The sequence below is a fragment of the Neoarius graeffei genome, chromosome 2 (genome assembly GCF_027579695.1).
Source record: "Neoarius graeffei isolate fNeoGra1 chromosome 2, fNeoGra1.pri, whole genome shotgun sequence".
Lineage (NCBI taxonomy): Eukaryota > Metazoa > Chordata > Actinopteri > Siluriformes > Ariidae > Neoarius > Neoarius graeffei.
The window spans coordinates 107,285,503-107,309,597 of record NC_083570.1 but is presented as its reverse complement, the minus strand read 5'-3'; the positions used below and the strand labels follow the sequence as shown (position 1 = coordinate 107,309,597).

Below are 24,095 nucleotides of genomic sequence, written 5' to 3'. Positions count from 1 at the left end.
GTTGTTTAATTGCATGATTGTTTTAAAGCAATTCACTTTTTCACATTTATATTAAATATACAATATTCTATTCTACCATAAGTTCATTACATGATCTTTTTTTTTACAAATGATGTGATTTTTTTTTTACACGTTGTTAAATATGATGTCTTTATTTTCATGTGTTTTTACACATGATTTGCAAATCACATTTTTACATGTTATTTTTATTTCACTTTTTCATATTATTCACCTGATGTCATTTGATCACACATAATTGAGTTGTGTAATTTCAGGGGGTAATTACATGCTGAAATGGACCTTCACTTGTTTTTTTCAGGTGATGGCGTATTATCCCATAATCAAATGTTAAATGTTATGAGTTGCTGTTCAAGTGTGAAAACAATTCCATGTCTCGTGAGTGTTAATTGTATAGCTAATTATATAGATATGGTTTTGAATATGACGACTGGAATGTAAAACAGTGTTGTGGAGCTGTTGTGGGTCTCAAGGGCATCTCTAGTTGCACGAGCATGCCAGAGCAGATTCCACATAAGATTAGGAGGACCTTAATGGGAGCCTGGAGAAAGGTCAGTCATGAGAAATTGCGCAGGGCTGCTGCTGACAAACTCCTGAAAGCAGCTTTGTTTCACTCGCTGCATTGTTCAAAGAAACAGCAGCCAAGATCTGGAGCTGTCCACCGTGTCCTACAGCAAGATACTCGAGTCCCGCTGCTCACAGACAATGTGGGCTATTGTTTACCCTGAAGAGCTCGACGGTCCATACAGGCTCTTCCTGGACATGAATAGCCCAAGTTTTTAAACTAACACTGACACATTATCAGTTTTAACAATTTCACTAAAGATAAAGAGGGAGAGCCTTCTGTCACAAAGTACTGTTTCAAAAAGTGACCAGGTTCAGTCAGGACTTGGAGAAACACATGTTTAAAAGTGTTTGTGTGTATGATTAAAGTAACGAAAGAAAGAAAGAAAGAAAGAAAGAAAGAAAGAAAGAAAGAAAGAAAGAAAGAAAGAAAGAACATTTATAGATTTGCTAAACAGACATAAAGTGAGTCATTTGTGTCGTCCTTGTGTTGTGGTGAAAAGAGCAGTGTAGTAAACGTGAACAGGACTGAGAGGACATTCCTGGAACTGTCCCTGGTGAACTGTCACTCTGTTTATCAGTGAAGTGAAGAAACATATTTACCACTTGATATGGAATTAATACTGATATAAGTAATGTTAGTAATGTTAGTAATATTAATAATTTCAGTGATGTTAGTGATGTCAGTAATGTTACTAATATCAGTGATGTCAGTAATGTTAGCGATGTTAGCAATGTTAGTAATTTCAGTGATGTTAGTGATGTCAGTAATGTTACTAATGTCAGTGATGTCAGTAATGTTAGCGATGTTAGCAATGTTAGTAATTTCAGTGATGTTAGTGATGTCAGTAATGTTACTAATGTCAGTGATGTCAGTAATGTTAGCGATGTTAGCAATGTTAGTAATTTCAGTGATGTTAGTGATGTTAGTGAAGTCAGTAATGTTATTAATGTTAATAATTTCAGTGACATTAGTGATGTCAGTAATGTCAGTAATGTTAGTGATGTCAGTAATGTCAGTAATGTTAGCAATATCAGTAGTGTCAGTGATATCAGTAATGTTAGTAATATCAGTGATGTCAGTAATGTTAGTAATGTCAGTGGTGTTAGTGATGTCAGTAATGTTAGTCATTTCAGTGATGTTAGTGATGTCAGTAATGTTACAAATGTCAGTGATGTCAGTAATGTTAATTATTTTAGTGATGTTAGTGATGTCAGTAATGTTAGTAATGCCAGCGATGTCAGTAATGTCAGTGATGTTAGTGATGTCAGTAATGTCAGTGATGTTAGTAATGTCAGTGGTGTTAGTGATGTCAGTAATGTTAATAATGTCAGTGATGTTAGTAATGTCAGTGGTGTTAGTGATGTCAGTAATGTTAATAATGTCAGTGATGTTAGTAATTTCAGTGATGTCAGTCATGTCAGTGATGTCAGTGATGTTATCAATGTCAGTAATGCTAGTGACATTAGTAATGTCAGTAATGTTAATGACGTTAGTAATTTCAGTGATGTTAGTAATGTTAGTGATGTCAGTAATGTCAGTGATGTTAGCAATGTCAGTAATGCTAGTGACATTAGTAATGTCAGTAATGTTAGTGAAGTTAGTAATGTTAGTAATTTCAGTGATGTTAGTAATGTCAGTAATGTTAGTAATGTCAGTAATGTTAGTAATGTTAGTGATGTTAGTAATAAAAAAGAAGAAGAAACCTTTATTTGTCACATGCACACTTCAAGCATAGTGAAATTCATCCTCTGCATTTAACCCATCCGAAGCAGTGAACACACACTCAGAGCAGTGTCAGTGATGTTAGTAATGTCAGTGATGTTAGTAATGTCAGTAATGTTAGTGATGTTAGTAATGTTAGTAATGTCAGTGATGTCAGTAACGTCATTACTTTTAGTGATGTTAGTGATGTCAGTAATGTTAGTAGTAGTGTATAACAACACTTCCTTTCTCACTGTGTTTAATTTGACTACAGTGACACTGTGTGAAATAATAACACACTCGGGCTTTACTGAGACCATGAGTGCCACACCACAGTGTGAGTGTGATATTTTTTATGCCAAGATCAAGAGTTATCTTTTAACTTCTTTATCTATTTATCTTACGATTTTAAAATGAAACCTTTTTTTCCCTTCTTTTAGTAACTCCAGTCTGGTAAGAGGACTAAATAAAGGTAAGCATCATTTACCTCAAAGATCATCCATCCATCCATCCATCCATTATCTGTAGCCACTTATCCTGTACAGGGTCGCAGGCAAGCTGGAGCCTATCCTAGTTGACTATGGGCGAGAGGCGGGGGACACCCTGGACAAGTCACCAGATCATCACAAGGCTGACACATTGAGACAAACAACCATTCACACCTACAGTCAATTTAGAGCCTCCAGTTAACCTAACCTGCATGTCTTTGGACTGTGGGGGAAACCGGAGCACCCGGGGGAAACATGCAAACTCCACACAGAAAGGCCCTCATCAACCACTGGGCTTGAACCCAGGACCTTCTTGGTGCGAGGTGACAGTGCTAACCACTACACTACCATGCTGCCCCTCGAGGGTCATGTCTTTCTTATTTTCTTTCTTTTTACAGGAAAATAATTTAGATGTACAAATATGCAGTGAATAAGTATCATTCTGATTTTGATCAAATTTGGAGAAAAGGTCAGCTATAGGACAAGGAAGAATTGATTAGATTTTAATGCAAATCTGGATATGTATGTGGATCTAGGATTTTTTTTTTTTTTGTCTTACCAACCTAACTCAGAAAGTAGTGAACGGATTTGGATGAAGTTTGGTGGGCAGCTTTAGTATTATCCTTGGTTTGAGTCATTTGATTTTGATGTTGATAATATGTGGCTTGGCAGAGGTATGCAGTCTATCAATTGCCCTTCTAGTTTTTAATTGTGACCCAAAACTTACAACCTCTGCTGAGATATGTCTCTATCAGCTTTGCACTAATATTTTTTCCCTGCTCTTCTTGGTAACACTGCTCAAGCTCAGGTTGATTGGATCACTGGTGAACAGCAAATTTCAAATCTCCCCATAGACCTGCAACTAGATTTAGTTCTTGGGTTTGAAGCCCTCCAGTGTAGCTTTGGCAGTGTGTTTCAGGTCATTGTACTTCCATCTTTCCCTCAACCCTGATCAGTTTCCCAATCACTGCTGATGAAAAGCAGCCCTACAACATGATGCTATCATCACCATGCTTCACATGCTTAATCCCAATAAAGTCCACATAAAATTTCAATTTGTAATTCTACAAAATGTGAAAAAGTTTAAAAGATTATGCAAGGTGCGGTATTTGCATTTCACCTTCCCCTCTTAAGAGCCAAGCAGCTCTTTTCTTTATTACTTTGATACCCAATTCCTTTATGTAACTTGGTCTCAGGTGTTCTCAGATACAGCTGGTTTAAAACATACAGGACAATGCTACAAGTGTTCATCTGACAGTGCACAAGTTCACACACACATCACTGATTCCCTTTATAGAAGTGGATCATGTCCTGGCACAAGGTCAGATCGTTCCTGTACAGTCTGTCCCGCAGGAAGCCTCTAGAGCCAAAAGGTGAAGTGTCCACATTCCGGCGTTGTCTCAGCACAGTAGACCTGGTGGCCTTTGGTGTGGGCAGCACACTCGGGGCTGGCGTCTACGTGCTCTCGGGTGAGGTTGCCAGATATCTGTCTGGCCCCAGCATCATCATCTCATTCCTCATCGCTGCTCTGGCCTCCTTCTTCTCCGGACTCTGCTATGCTGAATTCGGCTCCCGCGTGCCCAAGACAGGATCAGCCTACCTCTACAGCTACGTGACTGTGGGTGAGGTGTGGGCTTTCATCACTGGGTGGAACCTGCTGCTCTCCTATGTCATAGGTGGGAAACTCAACTAAAAAAATTTAATAGTTTGACATAATAGAGCTGTGTTATAACTACAGTAAAACTGTAAATATAAGCACAAAACACAGAGTAACAGTGGCGGCTCCTGAATTTTTTTTCGGGGGGGGGGGGCAATTTTCCCCCGTTATGTCTACACGGACCATAAATCTCCACAGGACTGAAGTAAATTGACCTAGGTAGCAAGTCAACTGTTCTACAGAATGTTCTGTAAATAGATTTTGTACTTCAAACTCCATGACCAGCAAGAATTTTACAGACTGTGCAACTTAAGGACAAACAGGAAAGTGCACTTACTGTAACAAAACATTGTAAATAGTTGGCTAACATAACAATAGCAGTTGAATAAATAGATGAGTGGATCTTTAGATCTTGCAATTACTGGTATTTACCAAGGATATTACCAAAGTGCTAACTCTCAGAGCAAAGTGTGGCAAATATAAAAATGCACATTGAAAACATCAAAAGTGAACAGATTCTGTGACTGTGTGTGTGAGTCATGAAGTCAACCAAACCCAGAAAAACACCACGGTGACTGGAGCCCTCAGTTTCGTCTTTGCCTCGTAGAGCTAACTCAAACACTCCACAAAATTTCACGCATTGGGTGAGCCGGTTTAATATGTGCCTGTTCTTGCTCACCTCATTGTTGTGGCGGTGAACTGCTAGCCTGTAGCCCTCATCCGGTTGTGTAGCGATGTTCACGCTCCCAAAAGCCGAAAATTTCAGGCAGCTGCCCATGTGAATCTTTGATGACTCATGTTTTTTTATTTTCTCCGACAAATGATGCATGTCCGAAACTCCAGTGACCGTCCAAGCAGTGTTGTCCGTGGAGCCACCTCCAGGGTGGAAAAGTAATCAGGGGGAGCAGAAAACCACCGAGGCATCCTCGCAGCCAGCTCGCCAGGATTTGCGCTGGGACCATGTTGAAGTAAAACCTCGAGTATATGATTTCCCCCCCTTGTCGAAATTTGTTTTATGTTTAGATTTGGTCGAGGGGGGTCCAGCTTGTTTTGTTGCCAATTTAACTCGATTTGATCACTGACTAAATGGAACTTCTTTTCAGGACCGCACTGAATTGCTTTCCACATCCATTTCACCTCAGAAACTGAGCGGATCGAACGCAACTTTGCCGCGCTTTGCAGTGACGTAAGCACGTTAGGGCAAGCCCCCCCGGAACCCATAGAGATTGCATTGAAGTGTCAGTCAGGAGAAAAAAAATATATTAACATGGGACTCTATCAGTGAACTCTTGGGCGATTTTCAGCATGACTGAAATCGCCCCAAAAGGGGCGGTACTCTAGAAGCAAGACCACCCTGATTGGACAATGATACCCAGAGACCTCGAGCAGCGCTGGTGAAAGTTTGTTTTAAAAAAAGAAAAAAAAATTTTTTTTCCATTTTGGCAGTGCGTCGCCCAATCGCCCTTATGCACCAGCCGCCCTTGCAGAGTAATACAATTAAACTGGGGGGAAAAAAACATTAAGTTTCAAGTATATGTTTTGTAATTTTCACCCTTTTTGCCATAATACAAAGTGACAACCTGAGAATTGTTTACTAAAATGTTGAATACAAATATTTATTTCAATGAAAGTTTATTGTATTTTTAACATTTCACACAGACGTGCACACACGAGTGCTTTTTAACACAATTCAGTGCTCAAGTTTCAATTTATCCAAGTATGTTTTATTCTAAATATTTTTAATTGATCAATTTTTTTGCCTTTGTAAAAAGAACATAAGGATTTAACAAGGTTTTTTAAAGCCTTAAAAGGCTAAAAATGTAAACAGTTGTAAAAAGTAAAAAAAAAAGTATAAAAAAACTGCTAAAACTTTTACTCAGTTTTTTTTTATCCATCCATCCATCCATCCATCCTCTGTAGCTGCTTATCTTGTGCAGGGTTGTAGGCAAGCTGGAGCCTATCCCAGCTGACTACGGGCGAAAGGCGGGGTACACCCTGGACAAGTCACCAGGTCATCACAGGGCTGACACATAGACACAGACAACCATTCACACTCACATTCACACCTACGGTCAATTTAGAGCCACCAGTTAACCTAACCTGCATGTCTTTGGACTGGGGGGGAAACCGGAGCACCCGGAGGAAACCCACGCGGACACGGGGAGAACATGCAAACTCCGCACAGAAAGGCCCTCGCCGGCCGCTGGGCTACAACCCAGGACCTTCTTGCTGTGACACGACAGCGCTAACCACTACACCACAATGCCGCCCCTTTTTTTATATTAATAGATAATAAATAATCTTAAAATAATTTTTGAAAAGATCATCCTGGGTTTTGTTTGTTTGTTTGTTTGTTTGTTTGTTTGTTTGTTTTAGATTAGATTAGATTAGATTAGATTAGATTAGATTAGATTAGATTAGATTAGATTAGATTAGATTAGATTAGAACTTTATTGATCCCTTTGGGAGGGTTCCCTCAGGGAAATTAAGATTCCAGCAGCATCATTACAGGATAAACAGAGAAAAGAAAATAGAGAAAAAACTTCTAGATAAATTAAATTAAATTAAATTAAGTATTTACAAATACAAATATAAAAAGAATAAGATATGGGGAAGAGAGGAGGGGGGGAAAGGGGGCCAGCAGGAGAGATATTGCACTTTATATTGCACATTATATTGCACATTGTCCAGTATTGCTTATTGTTAGGCTAGGCTACTGCTCCTTCCCGTCCTCTGTCCTCCTGTTATCCCTCCTCCCCCCCAGAGAGGAGTTGTACAGTCTGATGGCGTGAGGAACAAAGGAGTTTTTAAGTCTGCTCGTCCTGCACTTGGGAAGGAGCATTCTCTGTCACTGAACAGGCTCCTCTGGTTGCTGATGATGGTGTGCAGAGGGTGACTGGCATCGTCCATGATGTTCAATAATTTGTCCATAGTCCTCTTCTCTGCCACCGTCACCAGAGAGTCCAGCTTCATGCCGACCACAGAGCCGGCCTGCCTGATCAGTTTGTCCGTGAAAAACACCTGTTTTACACCATGGTGTGCTGGGGGGGCAGCACATCCAAGAAGGACACATCCTTCTTGGATGTGCTGCCCCCCCAGCACACCACGGTGTAAAACAGGACACTGGCAACCACGGACTGATGGAACATCCACAGGAGTTTCCTGCAGATGTTAAAGGACCACAGGCTCCTCAGGAAGTATAGCTTGCTCTGTCCCTTCCTGTATAAGTGATTGGCGTTGCAAGGTTGTTTGTTTGTTTGTTTGTTTGTTTGTTTTTGAGGCAGCTTTAGAATCTACAGTAAAACTGCACTTGTGTTTCAGTTTATTCAACTTTGCATTGCGTATCAGAGCTCAAGATTAATTTACAACCCCAATTCCAAAAAAGTCGGAACGCTGTGTCAACTGTAAATAAAAACAGAATGCGATGATTTGCTAATTATGGAAACCCTATAGTGTATTTCATTAAAAATAGTACAAAGACAACATATCAAATTTTGAAACTGAGAAATTTTATTGTTTTTTGAAAAATATATGCTTATTTTGAATTTGATGTCAGCAACATCTCATCTCATTATCTCTAGCCGCTTTATCCTTCTACAGGGTCGCAGGCAAGCTGGAGCCTATCCCAGCTGACTACGGGCGAAAGGCGGGGTACACCCTGGACAAATCGCCAGGTCATCACAGGGCTGACATATAGACACAGACAACCATTCACACTCACATTCACACCTACGGTCAATTTAGAGTCACCAGTTAACCTAACCTGCATGTCTTTGGACTGTGGGGGAAACCGGAGCACCCGGAGGAAACCCACGCGGACACGGGGAGAACATGCAAACTCCACACAGAAAGGCCCTCGCCGGCCCCGCGGCTCGAACCCAGGACCTTCTTGCTGTGAGGCGACAGCGCTAACCACTACACCACCGTGCCGCCCTATGTCAGCAACATGTTTCAAAAAAGTTAGGACAGGGGCATGTTTACCACTGTGTTGCATCACCTCTACTTTTAACAACATTCTGTAAATGTTTGGGAGCTGAGGAGACCAATTGTTGTAGTTTTGAAAGAGAAATGTTGTCCCATTCTTGCCTGTTATACAATTTCAGTTACTCAATAGTTCAGGATCTCCTTTGTCGTATTTTGCGCATCATAATGCCTCAAATGTTTTAAACGGGAGACAGGTCTGGACTGTGGGCAGGCCAGTTTAGCATCCGGACTCTTTTACTACACAGCCATGCAGTTTTAATATGTGTACAAAGTGGTTTAGCATTGTCTTGCTGAAAGAAGGAAGGCCTTCCCTGAAAAAGATTTTGTCTGGATGGCAGCATATTGCTCTGAAACGTGTATATATCATTCAGCATTAAAGGACCCATGGCAGGGTGGTTTGTTGATGCTTTAAACGGGCTCGTGGAGGTTTCCGGATGTTATATCCGCAGCCTTTCTCGAAATGAACCCTCGGCACGTAGATATAGCCTCCTGGGAGAAAGCCCCATTTCAGCCCTTTTCCCAGTGCGTCGTTTTGCTAATGAGAAGCATGGAGGCGGGGAAGGGTAGAGGGTGGGGGCGGGCCATGGGGGGAGGGGGAGGGGCTTGACCAAGCTGCAGGCATGCTACCTGTGTGTGAACAGTAGCAATGGCAGGTCAAGCAACAGTCCAAGCTTTCGCTTTTGACCCGGAGTCCGACCCTGGTTTTGTAGCGCAGAGTACCTGGCTAACTGCAGGAAGCGGTTAGCTGCACAGCTAATGTAGCCATTGCAAGGCTAATGCACCGATTTTAAAACACAGCAAAACGACTTAACAGTTATACACTTACTTGTTCGGTGTTTGTGGCTGATGCGGCAGGGATGCTTGGTACGGACCCAGGCTTCAGTGACAGTTGATGTGCAAAACCTGCCCTGCACTGTCCCAAGTTGTGGAAACATTCATCAGGAAAATGCTTCCGACAAACATACACTGTCTTAGGTAGACTCGATGGTGTATTACTGGAGTAAATAAAATTAAGCCACTGCGTCTTCAGGGGCTCTCCCGTCGGCAGTAAAAACAGACTCCTTTCTGTGTTGTCACATCCATGTACAGCGCAATTTCCATGTTTCGCTCGCTTAGGTGGTGCCATGTTGTTGTGTCCTCTATGGTCTCCTCACTACAAAATTGAAGTGACGTATCTATGGTGGCAACTTTTGAGCTGGGTGGGCAATCCATACAGTGGGTGGGAATCCAGAGGGGGGGCGTGGGGATCATCTCCCTTGCTGACGTAATAAAGGGAAGAGCCTATCAACACGCCATTTTGACACGCCATTCTCAAATGTTGACAAAGGGTGGGCATAGTTTGGTTTACACATTATGACATTTCTAGCCACTGGGGTGACTTAAGAAGGTCAGAGGAACTCATTTTAACGTTAAAAAACCTCAGAAAGTGAAAATTTCATGCCATGGGACCTTTAATGATGCCTTCCCAGATGTACAAGCTCCCCATGTCATGTGCACTAATGCCCCATCATACCATCACAGATGCTGGCTTTTGAACTGTGCGCTGATAACAATCCAGATGGTCCCTCTCCTCTTTAGCCTGGAGGACGTGGTGTCCATGATTTCTAAAAAGAATTTCTACTTTTGATTCATCAAACCTCAGGACAATTTTCCACTTCGCCTCAGTCCATCATAAAAGAGCTTGGGCCCAGAGAAGGTGGCGGTGTTTCTGGATATTGTTTATATCTGGTTTTAACTTGTATTTGTGGATGCAGTAATGAAGTGTTTTCACAGACGACGGTTTTCTGAAGTGTCCCTGAGCCCATACAGTGATTTCCACTACAGACGCATGTCTGCTTTTAATGCAGTGTCGCCTGAGGGCCTGAAGATCACAGGCATCCAATGTCAGTTTTTAGCCTTGTCTCTTGCATACAGAGATTTCTCCAGATTCTCTGAATCTTTTAATGATATTATGGACCATAGATGATGTGTTTCCCAAATTCGTTGCAATTTTACATTGAGGAATGTTATTCTTAAACTGTTGCACTGTTTGCCCACGCAGTCTTTCACAGAGCGGTGAACCCCACCCCATCTTTACTTCTGAGAGACTCCGCCTCTCTGGGATGCTCTTTTCATACCTAATCATCTTAATGACCTGTTGACAATTAACCTAATTAGTTGTTGTTGTTTTTTTGCATTACACAACTTTTTCAGTCCTTTGTTGCCCCGTTCCAACTTTTTTGAAATGTGTTGCTGACATCAAATTCAAAATGAGCATATATTTTTCAAAAAACAATACAATTTATCAGTTTCAACATTTGATATGTTGTCTTTGTACTATTTTCAATGAAATGTAGGGTTTCCATGATTTGCAAATCTTCACATTCTATTTTCATTTACAGTTTACACAGCATCCCAACTTTTTTGGAATTGGAGTTGTAATATGATCCACTGAGAGTTTATTGTTTACCACAAAAGCTCAACAGTTGGGTTTCTGAGTCAGTCCAGTTTTAAATATGATGACTTCTGTACACAATGTGATGTTTTGGTAAAAGCAACATGTTCCTCTTCTTCCTGACGTAGGTGCCTCCAGCGTGGCCCGAGCCTGGAGTGGCACATTTGATGGCATGATTGGAAATGTGATGTCAAATTACTTCAGCAAACATGCAGCCATGTACGTGCCAGGCTTGGCTCCTTACCCGGACCTGTTTGCAGCTGGCCTCATTATGCTTCTCGCTGGTATTGAAAGCTATGCCATGTCTTCTGTTACACAGAGTCTATAAACCAAGGGGCTGATATCAGTTCTTCTGTGCCGTAGGTATTCTTGCATTTGGTGTGAAAGAATCAATGACTGTCAACAAGATCTTCACAAGCATTAACACACTGGTATTGGCGTTCGTCATCCTCAGTGGCTTCATCAAGGGGAAACTGGTGAACTGGTACATCAGCAAGGAAACGTTAGTGAACGTCACAGCAGAACTTGAGTAAGCCTGAACTCCTGAACTGCTCTAAAGATAAATAAAGGACATAAAGAAATCACCATACACACATCTGCACTGTTGACTTTACAGAAACCTGACATCCACACTGAACGTGACCTCTGAGTTTGGGCATGGCGGGTTTTTCCCCTACGGCTTTGAGGGCACGCTGGCTGGAGCTGCGACTTGTTTCTATGCATTTGTAGGGTTTGACTGCATTGCAACTATGGGTAATTTTAATGCATATTCTGTATGCAGTGTGTGCTGCGGTTTGAGAAAACACTTCACATGGGAACATTTTGACATTTTCTACTAAATGAGGTCATTCATGAAATTTTAAACACAAGCCTTGTCACCACTGTTTACTCGGCTGATTACAGTTGTGAGATAATGGCTGACTGATTCAGTACATTTTCTTCATTTGCCTGAATATCTCATATTATTGATTAGAATTCAACCAATATTATATTATATTATATTATATTATATTATATTATATTATATTATATTATATTATATTATATTATATTATATTATATTATATTATATTATATTATATAGACCTGAGTGTTTTACTGGGGAATACGCCACTTGTGTTTCTAATCTGAGCTCCATTCGGGACATGGAGAACCAAAAACCTGTCACTCGTGAGGAAATCGATAAATTGTTTTGATAAATTTGGGGACTTTTTGTTTGTGAATGTGTCAATATAATAAAAAGAAAATCACACATTGGCTTGAAGATATGAAGTTTATCTTCTCGTGTTGAAAAACGCGCATTTTTCATATGAAATACATCATGGATTTGAGTGACATATTTGAGAGTTATTCCACGAAATCAAGTCGTACATGAGCTGATAGCCGCCGAGGCACGTAGCACCGAGTTGGCTATAAGTGATGTACGATGAGATTGAGTGGAATAACTGTTTTATTCTATCCACATTCACTGGATTTTGAGAAACACAGCATTTTTATTTTTATTTTTTGCAAATTCGATAAATAAAAACTTTATACAAAACATCCGACAAAAACATTTCTGCTTAGAATGTAAACAAATCGGCAAAATGGCAGTAGCAATTTGTGAAAAATGCGATGATAATAATAATAATTATTGAAAAATAAAAAAGATATGTTCTTACTATCAAATACTCTTATTCCATATTTTGTTGCTTTTTTTGTATTGTTTGGGGTTTTGTTTTCGAGTAGTTTTTATTTCATCCTCATTTGATTCAGCAACACGCTCCACCATTTTGTTTTTCTCTACTCACGATATATGAGCTGATAGCCTAGTAGCAGAGTAGTCAATAAGAGTGCACAATTGTTCATATCCAGTGACTGTGGATAGAATAATTCCTGATATTTCACTTCGATGACGTCACTCCCAGTGTTTTCCCACTAATGAGATGTGAGTTTCAAAATGGCGAACCGGTTCAAAATTAAAATTCTTTTGATTAGCTTGTAGATTTTTTTGTGGATGTGTCCATATAATATAAAGAACATTACACGGGGGCGCAAAGATATGAAGTTTATCTTCTCATGTTGAAAAATATATCACTTGCTTGCTTCACTCACTCATGATATATACATTCACCACTCTAAGATCAGCTTCGTATCTTCTCGCCACTGTGTAATGTCCTCTATTTATTAATTATATATAAAGTGGACATATAAGCACAAAAACATGCAGAAATAAAAATTAAATGGAAAAAAATTATATTTAGAATCTAATAATAACAAAAATGAAGTAGCAATCAACAACTGTTTTGTTAAAATTTTAATAAAGAAAGATTATTTTAATGATGAATTTTTAGATGCATATTTTACATTGGTTTTATTTTATATTAATGTTGAAATTGCATATTTTTAAAAATTGTAATTCATTCCTCAAGTATCAACCTATCCTCATCCCTGTCTTTGACGGCCAAAATATGATCTCTATGTTTTATGTTTTACACTCAAATTGAAGTTCATTTTTTAATTCCCTCTGCCAACTTTGTTGAAGGAGGTTATGTTTTCACCTCCATTTGTTTGTTTGTTTGTTCCCAACATAACTCAATAAGTAGTAACTGGATTTGGATAAAATTTGGAGGAATGGTGAGCCATGGGCCAAGGAACAACCAATTCAATTTTGATGCAAATCCAAATATGTGGCTTGACAGAGGTATGGACTCCACTGAGTGCCCTCCTAATTCATTATAATGATTTATTATTAATACTTTTTGCATTTATAAAAAAGGAGTTATAACTTTGCAACTCAGACTGTTTACAAATTGAATCTGTAAGGCATTGTTTTGGTGAAATCTACTTCAAGTACAAGTCTAAAATATAGCAAAGGTAGAAAAACACATTTCTAAACTTGAATGGCACTCGGTAGAGTGTATACCTCTGCCAAGCCACATGTTAGCAACATCAAAATCAAGTCAATTAAACCTAAGATAATACTAAAGCTGTCCAACAAATTTCATCCAAATCCGTTCACTACTTTTTGAGTTACGTTGGGAACAAACAAAAAAATCCTGGATCTGCAAACATATCTGGGTCCTGGATCCACATACATATCTGGATCATGGATTGACATACCTACATGGATTTGCATCAAAATCTAATGAATTGTTCCTTGGCCCATGGCTCACCTTTCCTCCAAATTTCATCTAGATCTGTTCACTACTTTTTGAGTTATGTTGGGAAAAGTCAAACAAACAAATGGAGGCAAAAACATAACCTCCTCCAACACAGTTGGCAGAGGTGAAAAAAACCAAAAGCATTTTTGACTATTTTGCCAGAATTCAGCTACAGTGACATCTGATATATTTTCCCAGACCACCACATATACTACCATTCAAAAGTTTGGGGTCACTTTGAAATGTCCTTATTTTTGAAAGAAAAGCACTGTTCTTTTCAATGAAGCTCACTTTAAACTAATCAGAAATACACTCTATACATTGCTAATGTGGTAAATGACTATTCTAGCTGCAAATGTCTGGTTTTTGGTGCAATATCTCCATAGGTGTATAGAGGCCCATTTCCAGCAACTCTCACTCCAGTGTTCTAATGGTACAATGTGTTTGCTCATTGCCTCAGAAGGCTAAGGGATGATTAGAAAACCCTTGTACAATCATGTTAGCACAGCTGAAAACAGTTTAGCTCTTTAGAGAAGCTATAAAACTGACCTTCCTTTGAGCAGATTGAGTTTCTGGAGCATCACATTTGTGGGGTCGATTAAATGCTCAAAATGGCCAGAAAAATGTCTTGACTATATTTTCTATTCATTTTACAACTTATGGTGGTAAATAAAAGTGTGACTTTTCATGGAAAACACAAAATTGTCTGGGTGACCCCAAACTTTTGAACGGTAGTGTATAACACAAGAGTCATTAACTCCAGTATTGTTTCATTAATTATTTAATGAATACCACCCTACCGTGAATGGGCAAACAGAAAACTGTCATCATTAGGAATATCTGCTCAAGAATACATGTAAGGAGTAAAACACTATTGGGCAGAACGAAATCAATTATGGATTGGTATGACACCATTACCACCCAGAAGAATGACAAATCTTACTTTTTATCCATTTATAGTTATATTTTAATGCTGTGGAATGATCTTCTAGCACGTGATTACCCGTAATCAGTCACCAGCATAGCATTTTTTGTAACGTTACTAAGAAACTGGAATTTAGAAACTTCTCTGACCTCAAGACATTTCCGAGCCTATCCTAGGAAAACTGGGCATGACCTGGGAATACATCCTGAATACATCTTTTTAGTTTTGATTTGCATTATTTTCGTACTGTTGAAATATCTTGATCATTGTGGTAAATTGTGAATGTGTTATTGCAGGCGAGGAGGTGAACAACCCTCAGAAGTCCATCCCGCTGAGTATCGTTTTTGCACTGCTCATCTGTTTCCTGGCTTATTTCGGCGTTTCAGCCGCTCTGACGCTAATGATGCCCTACTACTTGCTGAATGTTCACAGCCCTCTGCCAGTCGCCTTCGCCTATGTGGGCTGGGGCGCCGCTAAGTACGTCGTTGCTGTGGGATCCCTGTGTGCACTTTCTACTTGGTAAATAGGATTATAGGAATTCCTTCCTGAATCATACACATTTGAATTTTCTCATTGGATAGCAAAGGAAACAGTGAACTGTGTAGTTTAAGGGACTGGGAAACAGTAATAAATGTAAAAAAAAAAAGTCCTTCCCATGCTAGGACCTGGCCTTCCCAGGCAGTCTCCCATCCCAGTATTAACCAGGCCCTTAAGGTGCATCGGGCAGCACCGATCTCTTTTTCTATAATCCTCAGCCTCTTCCATAGCTAGGGTTACAGTGAGGGACTGGGCTTCTGGTAGAGTTTGACTCCCTATTCATATCTGTATTGCAGCAGGTACTATTTTCATGAGGGTCTTTGGTATGACCCAACTCACAATCTCGAGGCAGACACACTAACCATTAGCCCAACTCGCAGTGTACTAATAAATGAGTGAAAGTGAATCGAGTTTATTTATTTATTGATGTAATAATGACTCAGTGTGTGTACAGTTTGCTGGGATCCATGTTCCCGATGCCTCGAGTGATCTTCGCCATGGCTAGAGACGGCCTCCTGTTTAAAGTGCTGTGTAAAGTCAGCTCGAGGAAAAGTCCTACCATAGCCACCATCGTCTCTGGATCTGTCGCAGGTCAGGAAAGAGACTCTGAAAGAAATTTTTGGCACTGTTCTCTAAAATTATACCACACTCACAAATATGAGTGATATTTTGAGTGTCATGACCTTCTCACATCAATAGACAGAAAAAGGTCGAAAAAATGAAATGTGTGCTCTGCTTTATCCTCAGCTCTAATGGCGCTGTTATTCGACCTGAAGGTGCTGGTTGATATGATGTCAATTGGGACTCTGTTCGCCTACACACTCGTGGCCATTTGTATTCTCATACTGAGGTTAACATTCCAGCTCAGTGACTCGGACACACACTTGTGATTCAGCAGTAATTTTATTCAGATTTTAATGTTTCTTTTGTCTTTTTACTCAACCAGTTCATTTCTCTTCAGGTACCGTGAGCATGAATCTGCACAGAATGAAATAAACTTCATTTCAAATGCAAAGTTTGGATTTTTAAAGCCTCCGTCATACCCAACCAAGGAAACCTCAAACACTGTCAACATCTGCACCATGTTTATCAGTATGTACCAGAACCCATTAAACAGACTCATATTTACACACATAACACTATTAGATACTTCAGCGACTCTGTGTAAAATGTAAATAAAAACGGGATGCAAAACCTTTTCAACTTATATTCACTTGAATACAACATGAAGGCAAGATATTTAACATTCAAACTGAGAAACTTTCTTGTTTTTGCAAGAATACACTCATTCTGGATTTGATGCCTGTGACACATTCCAAAAAGTTTGGGACGGGGCAACAAAAGATTGGGAAAGTTGTGGAATGCTCACAAAACACCTGTTTGGAACATTCTACAGGTAAGCTGGTTAACTAGTAATTGGAAAGAATCAGTCATTCATAAGCAAAGATGAGGTGAGGTAAGGTTCAGCATTTTGAGAAAAATTGCATGGGCCTAATAGTCTGACAATTTAAGAACAATGTTTCTCAATGTACAATTGCATTTAGGGATTTCACCATCGACAATCCATTGTACCATCAAAAGATTCAGAGAATCCAGAGAAAACTATGCACATAATGAGCAAGGCTGAAAACCAACACTGAATGCCCGTGACTTTCAATCCCTCAGGTGGCACTGCATTAAAAACCAATGTGATTGTAGCATAAAGGATATTACTACATGGGCTCGGGAACTCTTCGGAAAGCTGTTGTCAGTAAACGCAGTTTGTTGCTGCATCTGCCATGCAAAGCAAAAGCCATATATATCAACAACATCCAGAAATGATGCTGAATTCTCTGGGCCTGAGCTCAACTGAGATGGACTGATGCAAAGTGAAAAAGTGTCTGATGAGTCCACATTTCGAATTGCTTTTGGAAATCATGCATATTGTGTCCTTTGGGCTAAAGAGGAATAGGACCATCCAGATTGCTACCAGCACAAAGTTCTAGAGCCAGCATCTGTGATGTAGTATCCACGGCATGGGTAACTTGCACACCTGTGACGGCTACATTAATACTGAAACGTGCATACAGGTTTTGGAACAGCATACAGCCATGCACATGATGTCTTTTTGAGGGATGTCCTTGCTTATTCCAGTAAGTCAATGCCAAGCCACATTCTGCATGTGCTACAACAGCATGGCTTCATAGTAAAAGAGTGTGGGTGCTAAACTGGCCTGTCTTCTTCCCAATGAAAATGTGTGGTGCATTATGAAGCCCAAAATATGATACCGGAGACCCCGGACTGTCATATATAAAGCAAGATTGGGAAAGAATTTCACATTCAAAACTTTAGCAATTAGTGTCGTTAAAAGAAAAGGTGATGTAACACAGTGGTAAACAATTTTTTGGAACATGTTGCAGGCATCAAATACAGAAAGAGTGTATATTTACAAAAAACAATAAAGTTTATCAGTTTAAACATTAAATAGCTTGTCTTTGTATCATATTAAATTGAATATAGATCTAAAAGGATTTGCAAATCATTGCATTGTCTGTGAAGATTCTCAGTCATCCAGGTCATAGTAACTGTGGGTGGTAAAAGAGAGCAACTGGACTTGCTTGAGGAATTCTTGAAGATGTTTCACCTCTCATCCGAAAGGCTTCTTCAGTTCTGTCTGACTAGTAACACCCTGAAGCAAAAACTGGTCCACCCTAAGGACAGAATACCCAGACACAAACAGGACAACGTAGTGTATGCTATTCAGTGCAGTGAGGAATGCACGGACGTATATTGGGGAAACTAAACAACCGCGCCACAGGCGTATGGCTCAACACAGGAGACCCAGTTCCTCAGGCCAGGACTCTGCTGTCTACCTTCATCTTAACAACAAAGGACACTCATTTCAGGATTGCAATGTACTCATTTTAGCCAGAAAGGATCGTTGGTATGAGCGAGGGGTTAAAGAAGCCATTTTTGTCAACCTGGAACGGCCATCACTGAACAGAGGTGGGGGTCTAACGGCCAATTTATGCTGACAACCCAGTCCTCGCAGATAGCGTCGCAGACAGTGTCTGCGTAGCCCCCCCACCTTCGCAGACGCTCTGCGCGCACCTCCCAAAAATTGTGACCACCGCAGAAGCCTCGCAGACAGCGTCGCAGACAAGAGGGCTCTGATTGGTCCACTCTACATCCGCTGTACATGCACTTCCGCTTCCCTACTTTCCCGGTTTGGTTTGTTTTCACGACTGGCATTTTTAAAAACACGAGCAAAGATGGAGCAGCATGAAGAGCGGTTGATTGAGGAAGTACGTACACCTATACGACTCCAGTTCTAGTCATTATAAAAAAAAAGTTCTAGTCATTATAAGTAACCGGAGGATAAACACTCCACTAACCACACCCACCAACTACTCCTAGCGACTTCGCGCCCCCTTGTGTTGTGCCGGTGAATAACATCGCGCACGCCTATTACTCCCCGCTCAACGATAAATTACAACTGTCTGCAAAAAGCTATCTGCGAAAGCCTTGTCGCAAGAGCATGCAGAGGCCTTAAGACATCATTTATCAGCCACCTACAATGCAGTCCTTGGCAAACTTCCCAGACAACTGAATGCACACCAAAACCCAGCTGTCTTCAGTGACTCACAGGAGGACAGAGAGAATCAGCATTCCATTGATCACCTTAACGGGCAATCCACTGATCACCCTAACGACTCTCGAGGCTGTTCACATCCAGCCCCCAGTGACCCACACCAACAGGATGACTCAACGACACCTTAGATGAGCTTTTCATCCATGAGAGGATAAATAGAGATCTTGCAGTCACGTGACTGGAAAGTACACAGCCGCCATCTTGTCGGTAAAAAACACCGCTGAATACTGCTGCACTCGTGTACAGAATGGATCAATTTCAAACGACGGACTACACGGCTCATTTTTCTAATGAACAGATAACTAGATATATGTCTAAAATAAATGATCTACAGATTAGTGACCCTTATCGATTACCGGACGTAGTTTTCACGACCGTGTCAGTGGATTTTGAACTGCCAGCGGAATACCCAGACGTGTATAATTACCTCATCAACTTTCCCTCGCTGTTCAGTGGTGAAGCACTGCATGCTTATAAATCTCTGGACAGTTACCTTTACAGAAATTCAGGATTTGTCAGCGACTCAGATGTGGCATCTTGTAAACAAGAAAATAATCCTCATTGGACGGGTAAGTCACTTAAGTATTGAGTATAGCACTGACCAGCCGATTATAGACTAGAATAAGGTAATTCCAGCTGTAATTCCAAATCGTCCGTCTTGTTTACCATGGATCTGGCGTTGGAGAGGTAGAGGCTTGGCAGTGGAGATTTGAGTGGCTGTTTTCTGAGCTTAGTCAACAGGCCGGCTCTGCCTGCAGCCTCGCTTTTGCTTCCGCTCCCGACGCCGCCTCCTTCGCCTGCCAGACCCGATAACAATCCACGGAGACCCCGCTGGTCTCGCTATCTCGTCCGGAATGTTGTGCATGCGATGGAAATCGCTACAAACCGTCATTTTCTGCTGGAAACCAATGTCCAGTAAGTCCATACGGTTGTAGTGGATATTGAAGTCCAATACAGACGAATAACACGCAAAAATACACACAAAAAAAACATAAAAAATGTGCACAGGTAGGGAGAGCTTGTAGCCGCAGCCGTTGTAGTAGAATTGTATATAGTAGGGTTTTCCAGAAGAAAAGGTAGAAGTAGAAGCAGAAGTAGAACCAGAAGTAGAAGTAGAAGGCGGAAAATGGCGTTTGACTGACAAGATGGCGTCTGTCACAATCTGGATCGGCTGTGACGTCACATGCAAGTGCTCCATACCTGATATTCCCTACTAGTCAGACAGAACTGAAGAAGCCTTTCGGATGAGAGGTGAAACGTCTTCAAGAATCTTCAAGCAAGTCCAGTTGCTCTCTTTTACCACCCACAAATCATTGCATTCTGCTTTTATTTATGTCTTACACAGCGTTCCAACTTGTTTGGAAACAAGGTTGTAATTTATTCAAATAGATTACAATTGCCTTGGCTTGATATTTTAATTCTCACAACTTACTGTTATTCATTCATTCATTTATTTATCCTAACCACTTTATCCTGGTCAGGCCCACCTATCCTGGGATTACTGGGTATGAGTATGGGGAATACCCTCTGGATGAGATACCAGTCCCAGATCTCAGGCCACTATGCACTCACACATGCATATGTCTAAAGTCCTTCCCACACCATGCCCTCATCTTCCCAGGCAGTCTCCCGACCCAGTACTAACCAGACCATTAAGGCGCACCAAGCGGTGCCGATCTCTGTTTCCGTAGCCCTTGACCTCTCGCCTATAAAGCTAGTGTTGCAGTGGGGGGCTAGTCCTCTGGTAACCGTGAGAGTTTGACTCCCCACTCACATCTGTATTGCAGCATGCCTTTTTTATGATGGTCTTTGGAGTAGAACTCGCGATCTCCTGATTGAGAGGTGGACACACTAACCACTAGGCCAGCTTGCGGTACACATGTATATGTCCCTAGGGCTAATTAAGAGCACTAAATTCACATGCAAGCATGTTTTTGGGAAGTGTAAGGAAACTGGAAACCCAGAGGAAACCCTTTCAGACACAGAGAGAACATGCAACTGTCAGGTGTCAGGTGAAACACATGGACAAAAATATCTAGAAAATGAACCATACCTTGGTAAACATGGAAACATCCATGAACCGCAAAGTAAAGGTGACAAAAGCAAGACAATGAGTTCTACCAAAGACAAAACTTATACAAGTGCTCATGAAATGACATCGTGACTCAACTTTGTGTGATTACCATGAGTTGCTGAGGCTGATGAGAAACATAGTTCTGTGTCACTACTGGTGTTAATCTGACAGCAGCTCAGCTCAGGATGAGAAACTGTAGACTCTAGGGTGCTTACTGTAACTGTATAGCAAAATTTATAATGTGCACACAATTCATGTGTTTGTTTTACCTCAAATATTTTCAATCAGACATGTTTGGTGTCTGAATTTTCTTTTCCATGCTTAGGCTAATGTAATGTAGCTAAAGCTATGGTCACACTACTGCTCGTGATGGACTTGTGAATACTTGGTGATGAAAAACTGGTAGCATCAACACCAATCGTGCGATGCGTGGTGAATATTCTCCAAGCTTTGCGAGTTGTTTTTTTTGGTGTATATCCGCCTCGTGAGTGGCCAAAAATGTCATGAAAAATTTCAATGCATACAGTACATTTAAATTTGATGGCAATGTTTTTGTTTTGAACATTTTCCGAAGCTCGGGGAAGCATCGCCACCAAATGTGTCATTTTCATCGATAACCCATCGCAAAGCATCGCGAGCTGTCATGTGACCATAGCCTAACAAGTAATGTAGTGTGTCTCAACCAAAATTTTCATTCAGATTTCAACTGTATAGCTTCTGCCTCCAAAATTTGGGTGGCGTGTACGGGGAGGTGGAGTCATATTATACGGTGTTGAAAAATGTTTCTGGTTGTCCAAGATGGCCACCACCATAATGTTACATTGTTCAGCTACAGATTGAGGTTTTGTTCATAGAAGACAATAATAATAATAATAATAATAATAATAATAATAATAATAATAATACAGAGTGTAATTTAAGAGTCAAAATGATGTTTTATTGTGGAGATTTGTTAAGAAGTTTGTCATGTCACTCTCGGTCTGGTTCTCTGCAGTCGTCATGGTGGTGGTTATGACCCTCCTGCTGTCCAAAACCATTGCATCACTACTGCTGCTGGAGGTCTGGATTCTGGTGTGTGTGTCTGTGATCCTCTTCATAATGGTCCTGTGCATACTGCTGATCTGGAGGCAGCCTCAGAATCCCACTAAAGCAGCCTTCATGGTGAAAACACACACACATCCTTACAATCCAATTTAAACCTCATTAATAAAAAAAAATTAGAACATATTCCAATGTGGCGGCACGGTGGTGTAGTGGTTAGCGCTGTCGCCTCACAGCAAGAAGGTCCGGGTTCGAGCCCCGTGGCCGGCGAGGGCCTTTCTGTGCGGAGTTTGCATGTTCTCCCCGTGTCCGTGTGGGTTTCCTCCGGGTGCTCCGGTTTCCCCCACAGTCCAAAGACATGCAGGTTAGGTTAACTGGTGACTCTAAATTGAGCGTAGGTGTGAATGTGAGTGTGAATGGTTGTCTGTGTCTATGTGTCAGCCCTGTGATGACCTGGCGACTTGTCCAGGGTGTACCCCGCCTTTCGCCCATAGTCAGCTGGGATAGGCTCCAGCTTGCCTGCGACCCTGTAGAAGGATAAAGCGGCTACAGATAATGAGATGAGATATTCTGATGTGACACTACTTAATAATTAGCAGCCCTTCAGTTTTGGGGGGCTTTTTGGTGTTTTTTTTTTTCTTTTTTAACCAACCCAATGACCAGAAGTCACTTAGGTGGCCGACAGGAAGTTAAAGTAACCAGCAAATTCATGTCCTGTGTCTTTTCCCCTTCAGTGAGTTGGATTTTTGTATTTGGTCTACCTGTTGCTTTAGCTGAAAAAGCAGAAAAAGTGTCTCGAAGGAGCAAAGAGTCATAAAATCGTAAATCTTATGGCAAAACTGTAGACGTTGCCAGCTTTACTAACTACACGAGCAGTCTATCCCCTTGTACATGCAAATTAGTGTATCATGGCTTCAATTTTAGAGTTTTACATACAGTAGATGCTTTAAGGGACAACTACAGTGGACTTTCTGAAGAATGTACTGTGAATTTTCCAAAACGTTCTCTACAGGTGCCTTTTCTGCCTTTACTTCCGGTGGTGAGTACATTCATCAACACTTACCTGATGGTTCAGCTTGGAGGCGCCACCTGGATTCGCTACGCCGTCTGGATGGCTGTGGGTAAGTAAGTCCTGGAGTGGCATTAGGATTTCAGAGTTAGTGGTTACTCTGTGTTTCTAGTGTTAAGACTGTAATATTTACCCTGAGAGGAAACAGTGTACACTACCGTTCAAAAGTTTGGGGTCACCCAGACAATTTTGTGTTTTCCATGAAAAGTCACACTTTTATTTACCACCATAAGTTGTAAAATGAATAGAAAATATAGTCAAGACATTTTTCTGGCCATTTTGAGCATTTAATCGACCCCACAAATGTGATGCTCCAGAAACTCAATCTGCTCAAAGGAAGGTCAGTTTTATAGCTTCTCTAAAGAGCTCAACTGTTTTCAGCTGTGCTAACATGATTGTACAAGGGTTTTCTAATCATCCATTAGCCTTCTGAGGCAATGAGCAAACACATTGTACCATTAGAACACTGGAGTGAGAGTTGCTGGAAATGGGCCTCTATACACCTATGGAGATATTGCACCAAAAACCAGACATTTGCAGCTAGAATAGTCATTTACCACATTAGCAATGGATAGAGTGTATTTCTGATTAGTTTAAAGTGATCTTCATTGAAAAGAACAGTGCTTTTCTTTCAAAAATAAGGACATTTCAAAGTGACCCCAAACTTTTGAACAGTAGTGTAGATCTGCAGATCTTGAAGTGTGTATGGATTTACCATCTACAGGATTCCTGATCTACTTCGGTTACGGTGTGAGGAACAGCGTCCAGAAACAGAGGCTGCTGGGAAACATGAGCAATGTGGAAACGACAGGGGAACTCCCCTAG

The 24,095-nt window shown here is 40.8% G+C and overlaps 1 protein-coding gene across 1 annotated transcript; it reads left to right on the top strand.

Moving 5' to 3' along the window:
• Positions 1-4,081: 4,081 nt before the first annotated feature.
• On the top strand, positions 4,082-24,095 carry LOC132874804 (cationic amino acid transporter 2-like). Its single transcript, XM_060911213.1, has 11 exons — positions 4,082-4,451; positions 10,979-11,134; positions 11,214-11,379; positions 11,467-11,603; positions 15,215-15,437; positions 15,910-16,046; positions 16,203-16,305; positions 16,417-16,547; positions 22,155-22,321; positions 23,214-23,322; positions 23,995-24,095. Exons 1-11 carry the CDS (start codon positions 4,082-4,084, stop codon positions 24,093-24,095), a joined length of 1,800 nt encoding a protein of 599 aa, XP_060767196.1.

Bases quoted from the DNA above. Each gene is read 5' to 3' on its own strand.
- LOC132874804 (XM_060911213.1), top strand. From the start codon at position 4,082: ATGTCCTGGCACAAGGTCAGATCGTTCCTGTACAGTCTGTCCCGCAGG. The intron at 11,380-11,466 runs GTAAGCCTGAAC...TTGACTTTACAG, and splicing joins AACGTCACAGCAGAACTTGA to AAACCTGACATCCACACTGA. The intron at 16,047-16,202 runs GTCAGGAAAGAG...CTTTATCCTCAG, and splicing joins CGTCTCTGGATCTGTCGCAG to CTCTAATGGCGCTGTTATTC.